This window comes from Sycon ciliatum, chromosome 1 (assembly GCF_964019385.1).
Source record: "Sycon ciliatum chromosome 1, ocSycCili1.1, whole genome shotgun sequence".
NCBI classification, from domain to species: domain Eukaryota; kingdom Metazoa; phylum Porifera; class Calcarea; order Leucosolenida; family Sycettidae; genus Sycon; species Sycon ciliatum.
In genome coordinates, this window is record NC_088643.1 from 7,943,018 (window position 1) to 7,964,850 (window position 21,833).

General features: G+C 46.7%; 1 protein-coding gene across 1 annotated transcript; it reads right to left on the reverse strand.

The window, feature by feature from the left end:
• Positions 1 to 3,167: 3,167 nt before the first annotated feature.
• LOC135806817 (uncharacterized) lies at positions 3,168 to 16,393 on the reverse strand. Its single transcript, XM_065321012.1, has 3 exons — positions 16,318 to 16,393; positions 10,697 to 11,114; positions 3,168 to 4,706 (listed from the first exon to the last, which is right to left on the reverse strand). Exons 2-3 carry the CDS (start codon positions 11,111 to 11,113, stop codon positions 3,765 to 3,767), a joined length of 1,359 nt encoding a protein of 452 aa, XP_065177084.1. The 5' UTR covers position 11,114; positions 16,318 to 16,393; the 3' UTR covers positions 3,168 to 3,764.
• Between the last annotated feature and the right edge of the window lie 5,440 nt (positions 16,394 to 21,833).

The following is a 21,833-nucleotide window of genomic DNA, read 5'->3' on the forward strand; positions in this document are numbered from 1 at the left end:
AGCGGGGACGAAACGTACGTCGCAATCGAGCTATGTCGTTGCTGTGTCATCTGGTATGTGCTATGCGCTACTTGATGTACCAGCCTGCTATGCCGGATACCGCCAACCATGCATCGACCAGGCGCCAGGCGCGAACTGATGGTGGCGGTGGTGAGAAGGAGAGCTCTGTGCCAGAACTTTGCAGCCTAGAGAGCGTGTGTGGGCAGGCGTGTGTTTACCGCCATATTGCCAGGTGTGTCATTCTCCCGATTCAAGCCCCGTATGAAGACATCCAAGAAGAAGATTGCCTGATGAGTCCAGCGAGGACGAAACGTACGTCGCAATCGAGCTATGTCGTTGCTGTGTCATCTGCTATGTGGGAATGAGCAAGAACGAAAACGAAGCCAGAATTTATACTGGGGGTAGAGAATCAGCAAGAATATTCTTACGCGCCTTTTTTATTTTTTATTTATTTTTTTACTATTGACACAGCCCTACTGGAAAACAGGTGGAGAACAAAAAGAAACGAGGAAAAGGACAAAACATAGGGGATGTAGGGACGACGTGCTGATGTGCTGGGAGCAACTCAACCGACCAGAGGTCTCGGCGTCAGCGTTGCAACTAGGCATCGAAAAATGTGTGTGTGTGTGGGGGGGGGGGGTTGCACAAGAACAACTGCAAAACAAACAGAAGCTAGAGAATACCACAAAATAATAACTTGGTGCGAAATATTGAGAAGAAAATCATGACGCCCAAAAGTGCTAAATACGAAATTAAGAAAAAGGAAAATACGAAAACCACATAGCGCTAAAGCTGCACCAAATAATAATTTAAATTATAACTAAGCCGGGTGGAAAACCAAGAAATAACAAACAAGACAAACTAAATAATAAATTAATAATAAAAAATTAAATAATAAAAGGTAAATGAAGCCCAATATCATCAGCATAGCCGAACCAAGGAACATGGCCCGTGCCACAGTCAAGAGTTCATCCGTAGAAGTCGGTAGCCATCAGCCAGTGTTGGTGCGTGAGGTACTTCTGGACATCTACTTTGAACGTGTGGAGCCGCTTCAAGCTGAGTGGAGCCCTTACAATTTCGCTTGGCAAGCTGTTCCATACTGAGACTAAAGAAAACGGGAAGGAGCGAGAAGCATAGGCAGGTGCTCTCCTGTCCAGGACTTGCTGCAGCTGCACATGGTGCTGCTGGCCAGGAGGGGGTTGACTCCGGGTGCGCCGAGCTTCTACATGGTTGGCTGGAGGGGGGATCATGGCGGTGAGCTGGGGTGGTCCTGGGATGCACTGGAGCTTGTACAGGTATACCAGCCTAGATACAATCCGGCGGTGGCACAGGCTTTGGAGAAGGGCACCAGGGCCAATAATGGCCATTGCACGTTTCTGTACACGGTCGAGTCGGGCGAGGTGGCTGGATGCAGCTCCCATCCACACAAGGGGAGCATACTCGAGGATGGGTCGCACAAATCCCTTGTACGCACAAAGCCGGCCATGGTAATCTAACACCCGGCAAGCCCGACGGAGAACACCCAGTCTCTGGCAGCCACGTGTCGCAATTGAGTGCAAGTGATCCCGGAATGACAGCTTGGCGCCTCAAGTTCACACTACACTACCATAAGAATGTATGTAGCAGTGGAAAATTCCATATAATTATATTATATATTCGCGCAATGCCCGCTACATTTTGTAGTTTGAGCACTCTGGCGCTAGAGCGTGTCTTACGCTTTTTGGAAGCAACTTCCTTGACGTAAACATATGTTGCGCACAACGACGACGACGACGAACGACAAAGACGCGGTGTCCCGAAGTTGCTCAAGCAGAGCAGGCAAACAATGAACTGCGGGCAAGAAAGAGGCAGAGAGAGAGACAGAGAGAGAGAGAGAGAGAGATATAGGGAGAGAGGGGGGGGGGAGAGAGAATACTGCGACAAACACTGTACACAAAGAACTTCGGGCAAGAAAGAGGCAGAGAGAGAGAGAGAGAAAGAGAAAGAGAGAGAATGAGAGAGAGAGAAAGAGAGAGAGAGGCAGAGAGAGAGAGAGAGAGAGAGAGAGAGAGAGGGGGGGGGGGAGAGAGAGAGAGAGAGAATACTGCGACAAACACTGTACACTATAAAAATTACAACAACATTTGATCAGCCGTATTATCAACAACATCGATGACAATGGCGACAACAATAACAATAATAAGTTCTAGTGGTGAAACGAATATTCGAACATTCGTTCGGTTTGTCACAATCGAATATTCGTTAAGGCACATTCGAGTAGTCGTTACGTCACTTCGAATGCAGTGCCTGTACATACATTCACGCTGAACACGGCACAGTGCAGTGCGTACAGCCTGCCGGTGACTTTGTACTGTATGCATGTACATGTATGTCCATACTGGACTGCCAATGGTGCACATAACATCATGTATGAACTTCGAAGTAGCCTTATGTGGCAGTACAATTTATGTGGCACTACCATTAATTTTGTCATACCTAACTAGAGAGCTTGGAAGCTCAGGGCCCTACGCTATGCTTTTTTGCCTTGATGACCTAGAGTCTAGACAAAAAAAAGCATAGGGATGTTAAATTTCTACTTTTTGTTTTAGACATAAGTCACATAACCTGGGATTCGAACCCGCACTATCGCCCTGCATGCATCCCCCGATACACTTCGCATACTAATTCTTCCAAGTTGCTTCACGATAATTATGATCTTGTATTTGAAAGCCGTATTTGAATATGCATTGTGGCCAGCCGTCTTTGACTGCACGGTACGGTACGGGACAGGTACGGGACAGGTACGGTCGAGGGTAATACGACAACATCTACCGCTTTGATGACGGCAAAAAAAGAATAGGGATGTTATAAATTTTTCAATTTTCCTATTTTTCAGGCATTACCTGGGATTCGAACCCGCACTATCGCCATACATGCATTCTCCCATACACTTCGCATTCATACTCATTCTTCCAAGTTGCTTCACGTTATGATCTTGCGTTTGAAAGCCCTATTTGAATAGTGCGGCCAGCTGTATGTGGCCAGCTGTGTTTCATGGTACGGGACAGATACGGGATAGCGCCAGGCGTGACACAAACACACAAACAAACACCAAATTAAAGCTGTGTGGACCCTGGCTAGCGCCAGACGTTACTGAAGTAACGTCTTCTGCATAGCTACGGGAATAATAATGACAATATCCATCAAATGACTGGGAGGAGGGCATGTGATGTCATCTCTGTTACCAAAAGAATATTCGTTCATTCGTTCGTTAAGCCGAAGAATATTCGGATAGTAGGTTTTGACATTCGTTTCACCACTAATAACAACAAAAACACCACCAACAACAACAACATCTATTGGCGATGGTATAACCGTGAGAATAAAGAATTCAAAACAACAACAACAACAACAACAACAACAACAACAACAACAACAACAACAACAACAACAACAACAACAACAACAACAACAACAACAACAACAACAACAACAACAGCAAAACAACAACAGTGGAAAAAGAAAATACAAAAACATTAGCTGCGACGACTATGACGACTCTAACGCTGGCAACAACATGAGTGCATCACCTGGTCCTATATAGAACACTTTGATATGGGGTGGAAAGGGGGCTTCTGCTCCCGGATTCCCCCTGCCCTCCCCTTGGTTACGACACTGGGGGCACCTACTTGGATAGCATGCGTGGCTGGTACAGACAGGTTTGTCCACTGATAGTGATAGTGACTCTAAATCCGCTTCACTGCAGCTCCAAGGCTTGTTTTTGCCTAGATCTCCAGTGTGTTACCATACTCTGCCATAGCTTCAAGTAGTTCGTCTTTGTTCCATAGCTTGTAGTCAGGATATTGTGAAGCAAGATAGTTGCCAAAACCTGAAAAGAGAGCCCTCTGGTGATTCCACCACATACGCACGTCAAGTTTCTCTTTGACCTGCTTGTAGTATTCTCCACAGGCGCTGCAGTAGTCTTCGAATGACATCAAAAGACGCTCTTCGATGTACGCTTTCACTGCGGAATCGTACTTACAAAGCATTGCAACTTCAATCATTGCCCGACGTTTGAATTCGGAGCTACCAGTGGTCTCGTTACCCAGGTTTTCACGCTTCATTTCGCGGTCTACAATGCCGTAGTAAATATACAGTTCCAATGTCTGCCTACCACCTTTGAATAGGTAGTCAGCAACACGACACAGTCTCTCATAACGGTGATGGTAGACTAAGTACGTTTCTAGTTTGGGTAATTTCTCAAATAGATTTTTCAGTAGAGCAGCTTGGTATGTCTCTACAGAGCCGTATCGAGCCAACTCCATCTCCTTCAGGCTGCTAATGGCATATTTTCGTTCGAACCAGATGACAACAGTAGGACCAGTATACCGTTGAACTAGATCCTTTTCTGTTAAGTTGAGGAACATCCTCTTTGCATCATAGCCAGTAACAAATGGATTGGCATTAAAACCGGGCAGGTCAAAGATATAGGTTTCGTCTGGCTGCTCTTGTTGTTGCATAATTCCGCTGAAAACTGGGAGACAATATAGCAACCTTTGGAGACTGAATATTTTGTCTCCTGGAAAGACATACGTAGTGTACACTGTTGCGAGACTGTTCCAAGTAACCTGCTTCCAATGTGCCACTGACACAGCCGTGTAGAGTATTCTGCAGATGGTCTTGTAGCTGATGTTCATGTGAACGTTCGGGCTCATGTCGTACCGGCGCTGCACAAGGAAAAAAATTGAAGAGACATTAATAATTTAAGGTGATATTGAGACATAGTGCACTCTTCGCAGAGGATCATTCTTGACTACCTATTTCAACTCTACTACTAAAGTATGCACTTGCAGGTTTTGAATTCCAATTGATGTTCGGAACCAGAGAACGTTCTTCGAAACCTATGGAACAACCTTGCATTGTTGTGCATTCAGAGGTACAGTAAAACCTGTCAAGGCGACCTCTCGGATAAGGCGACCACCTGTCCTAAAAGGCCACTGAAACCAGGACCAAGGGATGCTATTTCCAGTCAATTGATCCTGGATAAGGAGACCACATTTTGAAGGTCCCTTGAATGGTCGTCTTGGACAGGTTTCATGGTATACACGCTCAGTTCATTTCTCTGTAGCTTTAGTTCCGCTCTGTGAGGTAGTGATTTTGCTGTTACCATTAGACTGCATTCAGATGGACGTATTCGGCGTCGATGGGTTTGGCGGGAAACATTCCGGGAATACACAAGTGGCATTCACACGCGCATTCCATTCACGCCAGCGACTCCATGCAAAAGTATTATCCATGTTTCACATGCGAAATTAGGTTGTATATTGTAGTGCTGACACAGAGAGAGAGAACAAAATAATTCAAATACACCTGTAGGCCACACCAATTGTAGTTCACAACCGTAGGTACATAGCAAGGCTTTTATTTATTTATTTTATATATTTTTTATATTTATATGGTTAACCCGTTGCGGCCAGGAGATACAAGGATCCTTGATTCTAGCTACCTATATAACACCATGATTGTTTTCACAGCATTTTCCGCCCTGAATGGCCAAGATGAGCCTACAACAATTTTATTAAATCCTGGTTAGAACTTAGAAGGTCACTGGAGCTGTACAACCTTTTCAGGGGCAACTTTGACTGCTTTATGATCTCTTCTAGCGCACGCAGACCAAACAAACTGAATTTCAATTCTCATGGCCGCATCTATTTTTATCTCTTTCTGCATAAATCGGAAGGCTGCGGAACTGCCTTCCACCAAGCCTGACATCCCATGATTCACTTTCTCAATTTCAGCAGCAATATCGCTTGCACAGGAGCTTGTCTAACACTGGGACGCAGTTGGAGCCACGTGAAGTAGTTGGAAAGAAAGGGGAATTTACGAATAGGGTAGACGTAGCTAGGGGGAGACGAACGCAGCTTCGGGTGGTGCCACCTGTTTTAAACCAATTAAGGGGCTGTAAATGAGCAGGGTGCTGGTCAAGAAAAATTGAATGTGCCAGGGTGCACTTGGAAGCATCAAGGTAGTGTTGCAGAGTGGTAGTGGATGCAGCAGCATACAAGTCTAGATTTGATCTGTGGGAGGGGAAAAAGGAGGAGCTTGGTTTTGGTCACATTTGGCTTAAGGTACCAAGTGCTCATCCAGTGAACAATGTCGTTGATACAGGTCTGAACTTTGGGGTACAGGGTGGCGTGAGATGGGAAGGAAGCAAGGACAGTGGTATCATCTGCAAACAAAGAAATATTGGGAATTGCATAGGGGAGGTCATTAACGTATGTGAGGAAGAGCAGGGGACCCAAAATGGAGCCCTGGGGCACTCCGGATGTCACAGACTCGGGGTCAGATAAGGTTCCATTAACTGGGACGCACTGATTTCGGTCCAAGAGGTAGCTAGTTATCCAGGTGAGAAGGGAGCCGGAGAGACCATGGGCACGAAGTTTGGCGATCAGGCCCTTGTGCCACACGGTGTCGAAGGCCTTGGAGAGGTCGAAGAAACAGATGCAGAAGACCTGCCGCTGGTCTTTTAGGGAGCAGAGGTCTTGGATTATGCGGAACAATTGCAGGGATGTGTTGTCCTTACGACGAAAGCCAGATTGTACGGGGTGAAGAAGAGGGGAGAGATGGCCATACAAGCGGTCGTACACTATTCTCTCTAGCAGTTTGGAGACACAGGACAGGAGGGAGATTGGTCGGTAATTAGACGGGTTGTTCTTGTCGCCTTCATTTTGTACACTGGAATGACAGTGGCTGACTTCCATCGTGACGGGAATGTGCCGGAGGAGAGGGAAAGGTTAATAGAATGAAGAGTGGGTGGGCAATTAAGTAGCTCAGTTTCCTGAGGATCTCATTGGTGATCCTATCAGCTCCGGGGGATTTGTTCAGAGGCAGTCTTGCAATATACTTGTGAACAGTCGATGAGGTGATGATCAAGGAGTGCAAAGTAGTTGCTGGTTGAGGTAGGGAGGAAATAGTGGGAATAGGAGCATCGGGGTCAACCTGTAAGCCAGCACTGACGAAGTGGCGGTTCGATGATAGGTTACCTTTTTCCTTTGTCTAGTATATTTGAGACTTCAGTCTTCTACTGCCGCTTTGGCAGTGTCTATTGCCTAATGATGACTCCGAAGCAGAAGCTCGCAGTCCAGGCCTAGGACTAGTAAGAGTTCCTACCGGATCGTCGTGCTGTCCGTGTAGGTAAGTGCTGAAGTAACTAGTTTGTGCCGATATGGAAATTTCGGCCTGTTTTTCCGTGGGTTTGCAAGCACCGACGAGTGCCTTGTTTCATGCCCCGAGTCACGATTTCCCTGTTGGGTCAGGGCGGCCTTCACGAGTTCGGCAGGCTCTGTCGAGTGCCTTGCCAAGGCTCTGCGCTTAGCGCGTAACATTATCAACAGACTGCTTCCGTCACGTCATTGGGTTGGTTGGTTTGTACTTCACTTCGCACATTCAAACGGGATGACGACCCAATAAAATGACGGCGAAGGCTTAGCCTAGAAATGGCTATGGAAGAACATAGTAAAAGCTATGGAAGCACATAGTAAGAGAATAGGATACTAATAACTGCGAGTAAACGGGGGGGGGGGGAGAGAGAAAATACGATGTATCTGTGATACTACGTGAGGATTACTGACTGCACGGGGAGGGAGAGCAGAGCGATCAGCAGCAACTCGAACTACTCCCTACAGGTGTATGGTACACATGCATGCTTAACTAAGGTAGCCGGGTAATTGTGCGGACCTCACCAGGGAGAGCGTTCCACAGCAGAGCACCAGCAACAGAAAATCTTCGCTGACCGCGGCGGCTACGGTTTGCCTGGCTTAGTAGGCCATTTGACTGTTGATGGCGGGTAGGGGTGCCTTGTACTGGGGTCAGGAGCTTGGCGAGCACAGGGCTGGTGCGGGCGCGGATGCACCGTCAGATGGTGATCAATATTTTCTGCCTGTAGAGCTCGCTGGCACGGTACAGGGAGTGAGCAGTGAGCAGCGGCTGCATGGCTGGCCGGGGCGGGTTGCCATCGATACAGCGGATGGCTCTGTTTTGCGCGGTTTGCAGTCGTTTCAGCTGACCCTCTCGCATTGCGGCTGAAAAGCAGCAGGAGCCCTAAAGCAGGTCGCGCATTATGACCGCCTTTGCATACACCTGACGAGAGCGTCTTGATAGGCTTCGGCGTGCCCGCCACAAGGCGCCAATTTTCTTGGCAACCTTGGTGACCACATAGTTTACATGGGTATTGCAAAAGTGTGTCATTTATACTGTCTGGTTTGTCGCGGACCTCTTTTGTAAGTATCCTTTGCAAACCACGAAAAAGACTGCAACACCCACAAGCTACCAATGGATGCCGGAGAGGTGCTTGTTCGACCATTGGGGCCCACCATCTTCGAAGGTATGACCCGGGCGCTGGTAGGATTTCGCAGTTGACGAATGAGCACAGGGAGGGATGGGAGGCGAGGGTTTGTGGGAGATATCGTGGCACGGAGGTTGCGGATGTAGCAGAGATGGCAGGATCTGGAAAAACATTTTACATAGTTACGTTGGTGTTTGTATTTGTTGAAATTTGTAGGGGATGGGTATTTCCGGTAGATGCTGTAGAGATTACTCTTGACTTTAATAGCTGTTTTCAGTGATGGAGTCATCCAGGGGCAGGGTTTATGGCAAGATTTCCGGCGAGGAGGGGAGGATCTTCCTATAATTATAGGTCCAAGGCACCTTCAAGGATGTCAGTGATTGCGGAGATGTAGCGACCTCGCTTCATGACGTCAGCTCACTCACCAGATATACGCATGCGCATGACACATTTCTTCCTCTTTGTTTTAAACTAAACAACAACATAGACAAAGTTGCCCTCTCCTCGGAGTTGTATTTATTAGGCCCCAGGGTGGTATGTCCCTGGATTCATCTGTCTCTCCCGTGAACAGATACGACCTCTGCTATCTTGGGTGCCTAAAGAGACAGCCGTGTCGATGCAGTGGGAGGCAAGGACCTGAGACCAGGGTACATCTGCGAGAAAAACATTCGTGGCACTCCACATGTTATCCGTGGCACTCAGGACTTTGTATCTTTGTGTAGATGGTGGGCTACGACAGGTGCTGGCTGCTGTGGGAGAAGACTTTGAAGAGAAGAACTCAGCCAGCAGGACGGCATGGTCTGATGCGTCAAGTGGAGCCAGGTGTTGAATGTGGTCGAGTTGGTTAGGGATGTTGCACGCGATAAGGTCTAGACAGCTGCCAAGTCCATTCGAGCAGAGGTGGATAGGAAAGGTTACCGATTGGGTCAAATTATAGCATGAGAAGAGGTTGTCAAGACTCAGACCCTGTGCATCCGTTTGGTCAGTTGAGCACCAGCCGGAATACCTACAGTTGAAGTCGCCTCATCACAAGGGCGTCGAGCTTCCTTTGAGTTGATTGCAGGGCTATTTGGAAGCGGTCGAGAAAAGTCGAGAAGTAATCCGTCGAGGGGGAAGGAGCACGGTAGATACATGCTACTGTTAGGTGGGGTGTTGGAAGGTCAGAAGGTGAGACAAGCTTATGTTGAGCGAGTGTAAGCCGAAGTGCTAGCGCTTCCAAGCCCGGTTGCTGAAAATCCGGTAGCTGATCAATGGAAGTACACAGACCTTCACGAACTAAGATTAGAACTCCTCCGTACTCCCTGTGTGGGTCACGGTTCTGTCTATTTTCTAAAACAGGTCGGTCTCGACGAAAGTATTCATAGGGTGGCACGTGGAAAGCTGGTGTGGGAGTTAGCCAGGTCTCTGTAATGCATATTACGCTGAGTGTGTGATTCTCACAGATTTGAATGAGTTCGCCCGACTTGTTTGCAATGGAGCGAGCAGTAAGGACACAGATTGTAAGTCGGTGAGTTGTACAGAATGAGGGAAGAAAGGTGGGGCAAGAGCGCTGAGAGGCGCAGCGGTTGAAGTGGAAGAGGAGGGAGAGAGGTTACGCATTGAAAGCTGGCTTTGTCACTTTGGGGCTGTCCGCAAAACGCCACTTGCGTACTGAGTGGCTTCGGGCCAGAAGGCTCTGTCTAGTACCCGCTCTTCATGTTCTGCAGCCACAGTGACTCTGGCATACGATGTGCCAAGGTATTTCGACTCCATGACGGATTGCTCACAGCAGACAACCTGCCGAGCTCATTCTACGTTATTTATAGGTCAGTTTAACTTCTTTTTTTGTACTGTTTCCATGGTCGTTGGCATGGTATCCCGCGTTACGACTTGTAGCGCCATGCCCAAAGTTTTGGAACTTCATTTGTCGAGCCATTGCTATACTCGTGTCTTGTTATTGAGCAGAAAACAATTAGAATTTGACTTTTTTTTCATGTTTGTTGTTCCAATGTTCGTATTGAACATCGTACAATTGCCAAGGTTGCCCGTACTGCAACCTATGTTGGTTATTTCTGTGGGATATTTCTTGGCACAACCGTTATAATTCATCACTCCGATCGGGCAGCCTGCAATGCTCATTCTACATCATTTTTTTGTTCTCTCTTTTGTCCTGTTTCCATGGACGTTGACATGAGCGACTCGCACCTACAAGGATCCATCTCCTTTCTTCTTTGAAAAGAATCATTTCGGCGGGAATTTACAAAAACGTGATATTCTCCATTTTTCGGAAATAGCTATAGGTCGGTTTTCGCTGATCACGGCTCACATGTGCATGAACTACATAAAACTTGTAAATTCATTTTTTTAAAGGCTCCTACTATAGGCCATACTCACCACACATAGCCACTTGAATGTTTCCTCGTTCATGAGTAATCCGTGAAAATGACGTGATACTTGACACAGTCGGATGATGTCTCTGACGGACAACATAAGCAGTAGAACTGAGCGCCAAACGTCGAAATGAATTGTGTCCAGTGTGCTGAGTTCCACAGGATACTGGTTCTCTGATTCATCGTCTGCATCACATAACGGCATTAGGTCTTCAGTAGGACGTTCGGCCTCTGCAGGCTCACAAACCGCTCCTGGTAGATCCAATGTAGGTCCAGTATTTGACAACTGGGCTGCAGGACACTCTTGTTCCAAAAGCGTATTTGCTACGCACTGAGACTTTCTTTCTTCAGCTCGAGTTAGTGGAGAACGGTATGGCTCAGAAAGTGCCTGCCTCGTTGTATGCTTCTGTCTGCGACTCATTCTGCAAAAGTAGAGCAACGATAGGAGAATAATATCAAAAAAAGGACGCAGTTCACATATTGGCCTCTATTCACTTGACACGGGAAAATGAAAATCATGAAATACAAAGATAATCAACTAATTTATCTCTTCTAAGATACTATTCGAAAAGGTGATGTGGACAATTCCAATGCACCCTAGGCCATGAGTTCCCAATCATCTATGGATCGCAGAATGGCTGGAAAAATTCTTCTGCTTCCAAGCAGCACTTTTAAAGACTGGTTCCTTTTGTTTTTCAATCACGGTATTAGACCATCCCACCATGCAACCATTTGTAATTTTATCCAAGATACACCAGCCAGAGGTAACAACTCATAACCAGCCCCAAGTGGTTGTGGACAGTGGTAAAGCGCCAGAACCGTTTCAGGCACTAAATCAAATGGTTCCAAAATGCTGTGCAAAACCATTCCTATATCCCTGATGATGCCCTCCTGGGTGAAAATTTGTACAATTTGCTATACGTGGTGGTGTAGCCAAGGACTGTTCGTGTGTTCGAAGCACTGAAAACCATTCATTGCAATTATAGACTAGTGCTATTCGAACGCTTTGTCTTTTCACTTTAATGAGTGGCCTGTATAGTCGTGAGTTGCGGGGCAGCCCTCTAGTGCGCCTTCCAGATTCAGGCCATCCAGAGTAATTAATTTTTTTTTTCACGGTTCGCGTGTGACTCGGCTGGAAGCCGGGCTTTCCGCATCCGTAGGAACGCCACCACCCTTCAAGGATCAAGGCGCAGATGCAGCTCCTAAATCGGTGGGAGGTGAGTAGATCAGCTCACCAGCAAGTGGTCAAAGACCGAAAATCCCATTCACTGCATCCATGTTTTCCTCGTGCCAGGCCACAAGTTCCCAATTAACTGTGGGTCGCAGCACAGCTGGAAAAAAATCCTTCCGCTTCCAAGCAGGACTTGAACCTGGTACCCTCTGTTTCTCAATCATGATCTTAGACCATCACACTATGCCTGCCTGCCTGAGTAAATTCGTTGTTTAGGGTCATCCAGAGTACCGTGAGTATAATTATCTTTTTCTTCGACTTTTCTTTAAATTAATGGACACTAAGAAACCCTGCAAGTGAGCAGGTTACATATTATTGCCCTGATGGGGTCCACTCCCAGTGCCAGCATGTGCATGTTATTTATTATTACTATTATTATTTGAGGGATTCCCCAAAGGCCGAAGCCTAAATCAATGGGGTTTCCGAGAATAAATATACGTGTACAATATGTGTACAATAGTTGCAATTTTTAGAAGGAAGTACATATTTTAAAAAAGAAGTTTGGTCTCATTTTGTTTACTTCGCTACAAATCATACTTGAATCCTTTCAGTGATGTCATGTGTTTCTAATCCCACCTTGACTTTTCTTACAATAATTTTTGGTGCTTCAAAATAATTATATAAATATGCAATGCGGAGAAAATAATTCAGGCAGAAAATCGCTGCGTGACGATGTTGTAGTTTGGCCGTCATTTTCATCTTCAATCATCTGCAATCATCTTCAATCATCTGCAATCCGCAATGCTTCTTAGACTAGTATGTACATGTATGTAGTTCTGAAACAGCACCAGCTAGATGCTCCTTTTGCCACCTCGAGAGAAGGTTTGGTCAGAGATTTTCGTCACACTTGTTTGTCACCGACGCCAAGATGACGGCGAGGAAAAATGGCTGCGCTGGATCATCTAAAGTCAGATTTGATCGATTGCCTTGAAGAACAAAAGCTTGGATAGTCGACATACAGAATCTACATACAATTTACTGACAATTAGAAGTCATTATGCATGCACAGTAAAACCTGGTGTAAGCGATCTCTGTGTTTAGCGACCACCTGCTTTAATCAACCGTTTCTCCATGCACGCACAGTTCTACACAGAAACTGCACTGGATACAGCGACCACTTGCCTTGCGAGACCAGCGACCGACTTTTCTTCGTGTGCCAAGTGCCATAGTGGACCTGCACAGCAACGAAAACTAACCAAAAGTGCTATATTGGCTGTCAAGTTTGACAGGAACAAGGTGGAAGTGCGCTCTGATTCATGTGCACGCAGTCAACAGAAGTGACAAGGGACAGTGCAGGATGCATTGCATGCATTTGAGTGAGGCATGCTTTGCTGCAGAAAATACTCTACAGTGTATGCTACACACCTGTTCATATGAGTACATGCAAGTACAATCATGCACATGTATAATTATTATACACAATTCGATATGTCACGAATGTATGGGACCTGGTTCCAAAGACCACCTGGCTTTTGCTTCCACCGTGGGGTGGTCGCTCAAACCGGAATTTACTGTACATGTTGTAATATATTGACTAGTAACTGTCGACGCCACCTCATCTCTCTCTCTCTCTCTCTCTCTCTCTCTCTATTCCTTTCGTGATATGTAACGTATTTACTGTTGATCACTACGTATTATTGCTGTTGAACTTCGTATGATTTATTCACGCTGTGTTCGTGACGTTCTTCCTTTTTTCCAGTATTATTGGGCGTCCACACGATGACGTAGGTCGCCATTTGTTCGTGTCATCTTGGTGCGCGAGCCTTTATCCTTTTTCTCTAGTTCTTTTAGTTTTAGTTCTTCTTGTGCAAAAGCAAGTAATTAGTCCAATGTCAAGTGGGCTGTGAGTGTTGCATGTTGGCCAGTGCAGACGGGGTAGTTCACAACATCTGGTGCCGAAACCCGGGAGTTGTTGAAGAAACGTTTTAGTCTTGTGAGCTGGCCCTGTTGCCAACTGCACGATGCCGTTGAAGCTGGACAATTTTCTTCGATCGTTCAAAAGAAGTGGAGACGACTTCGAACGGTTCTGGGAGAAGTTCCTACAAGTAGTGCTGGCAGATATCCAGAAGTGGGACGATGAGTCGAAACGAATGAAGAACTTTCCCCTGTTCTTGGAGGGAGGTGCGTTTCTAGTATACTCCAGGTTGACTTCTGGTGATCGAGCCGACCAAGATAAAGTGTTGAAAAAATTCAGGCAGTCGTTTTGCCTGACGGAGGCACAGTCCTACTCAGCATTCACGGCGAGGAGACTTCGCATAGATGAGTCGCCCGATGCCTACGTGGCAGATCTACAACGTGTATACGCGTTGTCAGGTCACCCTAATGCTGTTGAGATCCTAGGTGAAGCAGACCTCCAGCTCCAGCATCTAGACGGACCTGTGTCTCTTCCACGCGTGCATGTGAAGGCAAGTGTTGTCGGAGCACTCGCAGCTGCTGGCGCAGACGTACTTCTCGGCGCAGACGTGATTGCTGGCGTCGGAGGTGTCAGCATAGGCTATGACGAAGCAGGTGAGATCAACTCTGCTATGTTCGGACCGGAAAAAGCAGCAGCTGGCGTCACAGCAACAACCGTGTCTGCCGGCGAACACCCCCTACGTCATGTGACCGTTACGAAGGATGATACAGGGATAACGCTGGAAGCCGACGACGGTCAAGTCCGGTGGGATGAAGACACCGAGCAGTGGACCCTCGAGTGGCGCTGGAAGGATGGGCAAGCGCCAACATCGCCGATCGGCTCAGGCGTAGGCCAGTACGCACGCAAGGATCTGTCCGATGAGCAAGAGGCTCAATTCTGTGCAGAAGTGGACTCGTGGGAAGAGAAGGGCTGGCTAGTAGAGCATGATGAAGCCACCCACGGACGCGTTGCAGCCGTCATTCCACTATTGGCGAAGAGCAAGACGCACAAGACCAGCACTCCTGTACGTCTGTGCCTAGACTACCGTGACCTGAATGACTTGATCCAGTCCAGGCCCGGTACAGATGCGCCAGCATGTGCGGAGAAGATCCGAGGTGAAGCCACTACGGCGACACGATGCTGCAAGCGTTGCAGGAGCGCTGACTAGTATCTGCTGCCGGTGGGGTCCGCCCGATGAGATCCGTATGGACAACGGGACCGAGTTCCAGAATGCTGTTGTCCGGGCCCTCCTCACCCAGTTTGGCGTGCGCGTGAAGACAGGAGCAGTTCGCCACCCACAGTCGCAAGGCAGCGTGGAGCGCATGAATCGCACTCTCATAACGCTGATGCGGAAAGTGCTGGATCAGGCGTCGGACTGGAAGCAGGAGCTGGATCTCCTGCTGTTCTACTACCGATCCCGGCCGCATTCCACGACGACAGTATCGCCTATGCTCGCGATATGTGGCTGGAAGCCCCGGTCATTGGTTGTGGAACTGCGCCCAGAGGCCCTTGTGCCGAGCGAATGGGTTGAAAAGCTGAATGAATCAGCTGCCCGTGTACGCGGTGTTGTGGAGACAGAGTTGTCTGCGTCAAGCCCTCCACAACCACCCAGCAGCACGCAATCACCCTAAGTTCCCGGTGATGCATCACTGTTCCGACGCCCCGGGCGTCACCAGAAGCTGTTCCCACCATTTGAGCGTGGCTGAAAGGTGGAGAAGATTGTGTCACCATCTACCGTTGTGATCAGTCATGCCAATGGCGCTGAGAAAGTGGTCAACATTGACCTGCTGAAGCTAGACTCAGCTCTTGTAATACTGGACTCAAAGCATGTCCACAGCGTCCAGCCAAACCCTGCCGAGAGTGATAGGGAGAGGGATGCAAGTGATGGCGGAGCCGTTGGCCTGAAATTTGATGGCGGAGGCGGAGACAGTGATTCAGTCCCACGCTATGATCTCCGTGCCCCAGCTAGCCGTCGACGCCCAATGCGATATGGTTTGTTTTTATTTGACATTATCTTTCTTTACGGAGTTGTTGTTGCTGTTCATTTTGCTACTCTTTCTTTTTCCCTCCCCTAATTTGTATTTATCGCCGTGGTTGGCAATCACCCACTCTCTTAACATTGGCCGGTGTTTCCACCGAGCTTTGAGATGTTCTAATAAAAATAAATCTGCAAACTTTTTAAAAAACATTTTTACATTATTTTCATTGCATGAGTAGAAATGATACAATAAAGAAATTTGGAGAGAGACATATCCGGACATCGTTTCCACCCTAGCTTTCTTCGAAGTGTGCACATGATTGTATTGCGGGATTGCTTTCCACCAATCTGCTTACCAAGACAGAACAATTTATTTTGGCAATAAAGAGAGAGACTGCTTTCCTTTGGAGTTTGCAGTCTTGATAAAACTAATGTGTTGGATCACAATCGGCTGCCTACAACCTAGCCCACTAGGAGTCTGAAATTCAAATTCCGCCGGCATAATTATCAGGAATTGCTTACCTTCTGCCGTCTCTGTCACCAACTCGCTGCAGTACACAAGCAATTCTGCACCCGCAACACACGAAAAACGACTCACGCCAAACGACAGCCTAACACAAACAAAAAAATCTGTGCATCCTTTTTTATATCTCACGCGCAGCTGAGCGTGGCTGTATGATCAGTGTAGACTGTAGTCATGGTAGCTTCATGCAGTGATCGATCATGCACGGCGCACGAGTGGAGAGCTCTGCATGCTCAGGCTGCTGGACGTGCAGGACTCGACTGTGCTGTGATCTATCATAGTGCAATCATGTACAGTGAAACCTGGTTAGGAAGAACACTGATAAGACAAATGTTTGCCTAAGAAGAACTATTATTCGTAACTGTATTGGATAAAACCCTGTGTATTCACTGGGTAAAACATATGGATAAGAAGAACTCCCGTTATTGCGAACAAATATCATCGGTCCCTTGATGTTCGTCCTAAAGAGGTTTGACTGTACTTGAATCGCACGACCATGTCTTCTACTCTACTATTTGAAGTACACTGTATACTGTACTAGTACAGTAGTACTAGCGAGATGAGCCACTTCAACATACGAGTTAATTCCCAGCGGTACTGATGAAGGTAACCAACGTGTAACAAAATTGAAGCAGTTGCTCAGGTTTGTAGATGAAATTCAAGTTTTCTTGACCAGTACTAGTTTACGTGACAACATCAACAACAAACAAGTTAACTAGTGGAGGTAACCAACGTGTAGCCGGGTTGTTCCGACGTGGTGAAGGCCTACCCATGGTCACGTCGGGACATCACCAACCCCGTCTATAGAGAGCACCTTCTCGCGACAGTGTCATGGTGGTGGCAGTAACTGTTGACAGCTGACGAGCTGAGAGACGGACGCCATGGGTAGAAGTTGGTAGAAAAGAAGTTGAGGTTCAAGTAGCTACATGACTACAAGGACGACATTCAGGAGCGATCAAAGAATACACGACGGACGAAAGGAGTAGTCTCTAACCCCCTAGCATAATGAGGGTCAGAACCGGGTTCAACAACCATATGGTTCAAATGGTCCGCAGGGCCCGGGGCTCTGCCAACCGCGGAAGGTTGTAGTAAGGTCACCTTTTCTGAACACAGTGAGTGTCCTCCACCTTGTTTCATGCTGTCAATCCAACAATATGCGTAGTAGCTACATGTACATGATGTACAGCTGTATGATCGGTGTAGTTGCATGCAGTCATCGATCATGTATTGTGCCTGCACGTGGAGAGCCCTGCTGCTGGGCGTGCATGACTGTACTGTACTCTACTGTACTCTATCATTACTGAACTTGAAGTACAATGTACATACTTGAATGGCACGACCATGTCGCTATGGCCTTATCTCTTTTTCTGTCACCAGTTAATCTTTTATACGGTATCGAATTACAATTGTAGGCTTCAAGACGCATTTGTAGCCTCGAAAATGGTCGAATTGGAAGCAATGTTATTGAAGATGCATTTCGATCTTTCCTACAATGCATCTCTTTCTTAATGAATGAATAGCGGCACATGAGTACTGTAGAGGCTATCCAATGGCTACGACCCCCAGGAAAGGTCTCTGTGTGCATTTATTCCTGATGAATTGCAATTACAAGTGGTAGAAATAGACTAGGAGTTGAATCGATGAATATTAGCACCATCCTAGCGTTGAAGTCGCGTTGTAAGTGCTCGCAGATCAATATGAACTAAAGACACTACATGTTCGGGGCATTTACTCAATCAGTTGTGTTCAAGTAAGTACACATAATATCAATAGTGGGCTACTCTTGGGATGCTAGCCTAGGAGGTGCTTTTTCTATAGCCATAAATGCATAGAATTTTTTGTTAGCTCCATATGGGCCATATGTAGGCTTGGATATTGCCAACTTTGATCCTAGAGGGTGGTGGCGTTCCCACGGCGGATGCGGAAAACTCGCCTTCTAGCCGAGTCTCACGCGAACCGTGAAATTTATTTTTAAATTTTTTATTTTTATTGCCAACTAGGGTTTTTTATTGGCAGGAGAAACTGGGAAGTACAAAACCAATTTTGAAGAGGCCAAATCCTAGGATTTTGAGAATTCTGGACACCTTTCTTCGAGAGGGCCTGTTACAGAAAAAGTAAAGCCCTTGTGCTGGTTAAACTTGGCAGACATCATCTCTGATGAACACAGAATGCAGACTCCAACAGGTGTTTGAAGAAAGAACTTCACTTTGTAAGGTGTGATCTACCCTTTCCCAAAAATTGTCAAAAATCCTATAATACGGTATAGGATTGGGCAGACAAAGAGATAAGTAAGTGGCTAGAGTATGGGTGTGAGAGGTGGCGATGCGCATGCCTTTGACTCATCCAAAAATAAGTACACAATACAAAATAAAGTAAGCAACACGTGTAACGTGTAAGTGGTAGCACACATCATGAGAAGTACCTGCGTGCGTGTGTGTGTATATGTGTGTATGCGTGTGTAATACCCTGACTGAGCGACGCTGTACTACTACAGCACTACGCTTGGAGGTACACTCGACACCACTTATTGTGAACTCGTATTATAGGCGAAATTCATGATAATTATTATAATAGCGAACCATTGATTAGACGATCTCACACTTGTACTCTTGCCTGATTCCAAACTTCTCGCTGGTATCTACAACAATTACGATTATTGTATTATCAGCACTTCCGCGGCAGTGTCAACTAAGCTCGCGGGAAAGAAGCCAGTCAACATTGTTCAACTTTGTAGATCTAAAACGTACTCTCCAAATTCGCTGGTAAAAACGCACACGCCGGTAATGGAGCAATGAATCCTGACCTTAGCAGTGACACAGTCAACTGCAGCACTTTCAGTCGCCTCTGATATTATACATGATGCAGCCCACAGAGTGGTACAGGAAGTGCCTCAGGCCTCGACGGCAAAAGCACAAAATACAGTGTGACTCCACGTCAGGGTCAAGTGCTTTACTTGGTTTGACGCTGCGCCCTGCGTGAAACTTGACTCTCCTCAAATGTTTGGAGAAGATCCTTCCTCGAGGGTTTGGAATGCTGCTTCGGAGCACGAGCACCCAACCCTGCACGATGACTTGACCATGATGGTGGACGGAGAGTCCCTGAACCTACTGTCTGTTGCCTCTGCACACCCCAGCTCTATTGCCGCCGCATACCGCTTTGTCAGCTTCGCATCCTTACGCCGATGCAGAGTGTACAGCGCCCTCATGCGCGCGTCCCCACTCGATGGGATCGCGACAGTAGGGCGTCTAACAGTAGATCGAAGTACACCTGGGCGCCAGACTTGACGGCGTCTGTGACAATAGGGCGTTGTACTGTAAGGCGCGAGAACATTTTGCCGCGCAGACAGTAAGGCGTATGGACAACACGTCCCCGAGACAGAATGTCACCACTACCACAGGGCGTCCATTGCGTTTTGATTAATTTTTTTCAATCTTCAAGTTTGCTGTGAATACAATGTAAGTTTTATCGAATTATTCTCGAAAGTAATGGTGGTCAGAAGTAGCGATAAATAATTCAACATCGCACAATACGCAAAGCAAAAATAATCGTTGATATGAAGGAAGCTTCTTCAGTACGCCTTCAAGTTGAAGGCCACTCCTCTGAGGAACTGTAACGGGTCTCGTTGCTCAAAGGTACTCGCTAGAGTTGCCAATCGCTTGTCCACCTCCACATACTTCTTCTTCCTTGGTGGTGGTACAAGCCGTTCGCGCTGGATAGATTTCTTAAGGGAAGATGCCTTAGGTAACGAGGATAGGCAATCAGCAGACAGATCATTCGTTGCAGCTCTCAGAACGGCACTAGTTGGCTCAATTGTCGTTCTATAATAATCTTTATTAAAGGATCTCCCAGAGGCGATGGCCTGTCGAGGGGATCTCCTGATGCAAATCATGCAATAGAAATATACAGTGAGGAAAACTACACGTGTTACAGTATATGCTACATAATGAGCAATAAACACAGGGCTGGGTTGTTAAAAATAAAACAGTTAATTTAAATGTCCAGGGATATACCACTACAGTCAAATTTAAAACTTTTCACGTGCAAGCGATATTGCTGGTGAAATTTAGAAAGTGATTCTTGGGATGTCAGCCTTGGTGGAAGGCAGTTCCACAGCTTTCCGATTTTATGCAGAAAGAGAGAGGAAGAGATGCGGCCATGAGAATTGAAAATCAGTTTGTTTGGTCGGCGTGCGCTAGAAGAGATATTGATGTCAAAGCGGGATAGATAATCTGGGTGCCAATGGATATACTTGAACAAAACGGTGATGGAAATGTAAGTGCGTCGGAAGTGAAGGGATTCCAAATTACACAGCCTATTTAAATTATTCTTCGATTCATAGCGATCAAAATCAATCTTCGCAGACCGCAGCAGGCATCTGTAGATATTTGCTTGTAAAATGTCAAGCGATTCTAGCTGGCTAGCAGTAAGTCTGAAGCACCAGACAGGGATAGCGTACTCTACTGTGGGTCGTACATATGACTTGTAGAGTAGGGCAATATGTGCATGCGATAGATGACGGCCCATAAAGCATAACAAATTTACACGTTGGCGAAACTTTTTGAACACAGTAGTGAAATGGTCTTGGAATTTAAGATTAGTGCTGATCTCTACACCTAGATGGATTACGGTACTTTTAACATTGAGTGGTACGTTGTCCATTTGGACAGACGAAGAGGGTGGAGGAGCATAGTTGGAGAACATGGTGGTCTTGGCCGCAGAAAACTCCCCGTGAATGCCTCTAGCCCAGCGCTGGCAGCTTGTTAAATCCAACTGGAAATTGGCCAGATTCTCACCAACAGGTAATCCGATGTTATGAGTGTTGAGCAGTGTAACATCATCAGCAAATAGATAAGGGGCGCTGTGGGTCAATGTGTCGAGAAGGGTATTGATGTAGGTTAAAAACAGCAGGGGTGCAAGATGTGAGCCTTGAGGGACACCACAATTCAAAAGATATTGGGGAGAGATCGTCTCCTTAATCTTGACAGCTATCGTTGCGGCCCTTGTCCGTAGCTCCTCCTTGGCTTTCTCGACTGTGACACGCGTCGCATCCGGTGGGTGGCAGTGGGGAACGGTCTTGAACACGTCATCCCTGACAGTTTTACAGCGTCCCTTGCATTCGCCTCGCCGCTCACACCTCCGGTAAGTCGTGTCCTGTAGTCCGTCCTTGTCCTTGGTGAACGAAAACCCCTCATGGATGAGGAGTCTCTTCTTCTTCTTCGTAGTAGATAAGTGAACACCATCGGCTTGAGCTGCCATAGTCAGATTCGGTTATCAGTTATGACTAGAAAATCAGAACATTGCTTGGGATAGTTGGGGGGGGGGGGACGTACCTGTGTTTTATTCCGAGGTGATTTGTTAAGTTATTCGACATAATAATAATAATAATAATAATAATAATAATAATAGCACATTTCGCGTAGTAGAGCACTAAATAAAGAAATTCAGTGTTTTTTCCGCTTCTGTCTTGTGAGCATCATCAGCCAGGTGTAGTAGCTGCTGATACCGATTTCTCGCC

Excerpts from the sequence above, each read along its gene's own strand:
- LOC135806817 (XM_065321012.1), bottom strand. The coding sequence starts at position 11,113 with ATGAGTCGCAGACAGAAGCATACAACGAGGCAGGCACTTTCTGAGCCA. Across the intron at positions 4,707-10,696 it reads CATTCAAGTGGCTATGTGTG|CGCCGGTACGACATGAGCCC; the intron begins GTGAGTATGGCC and ends TTCCTTGTGCAG.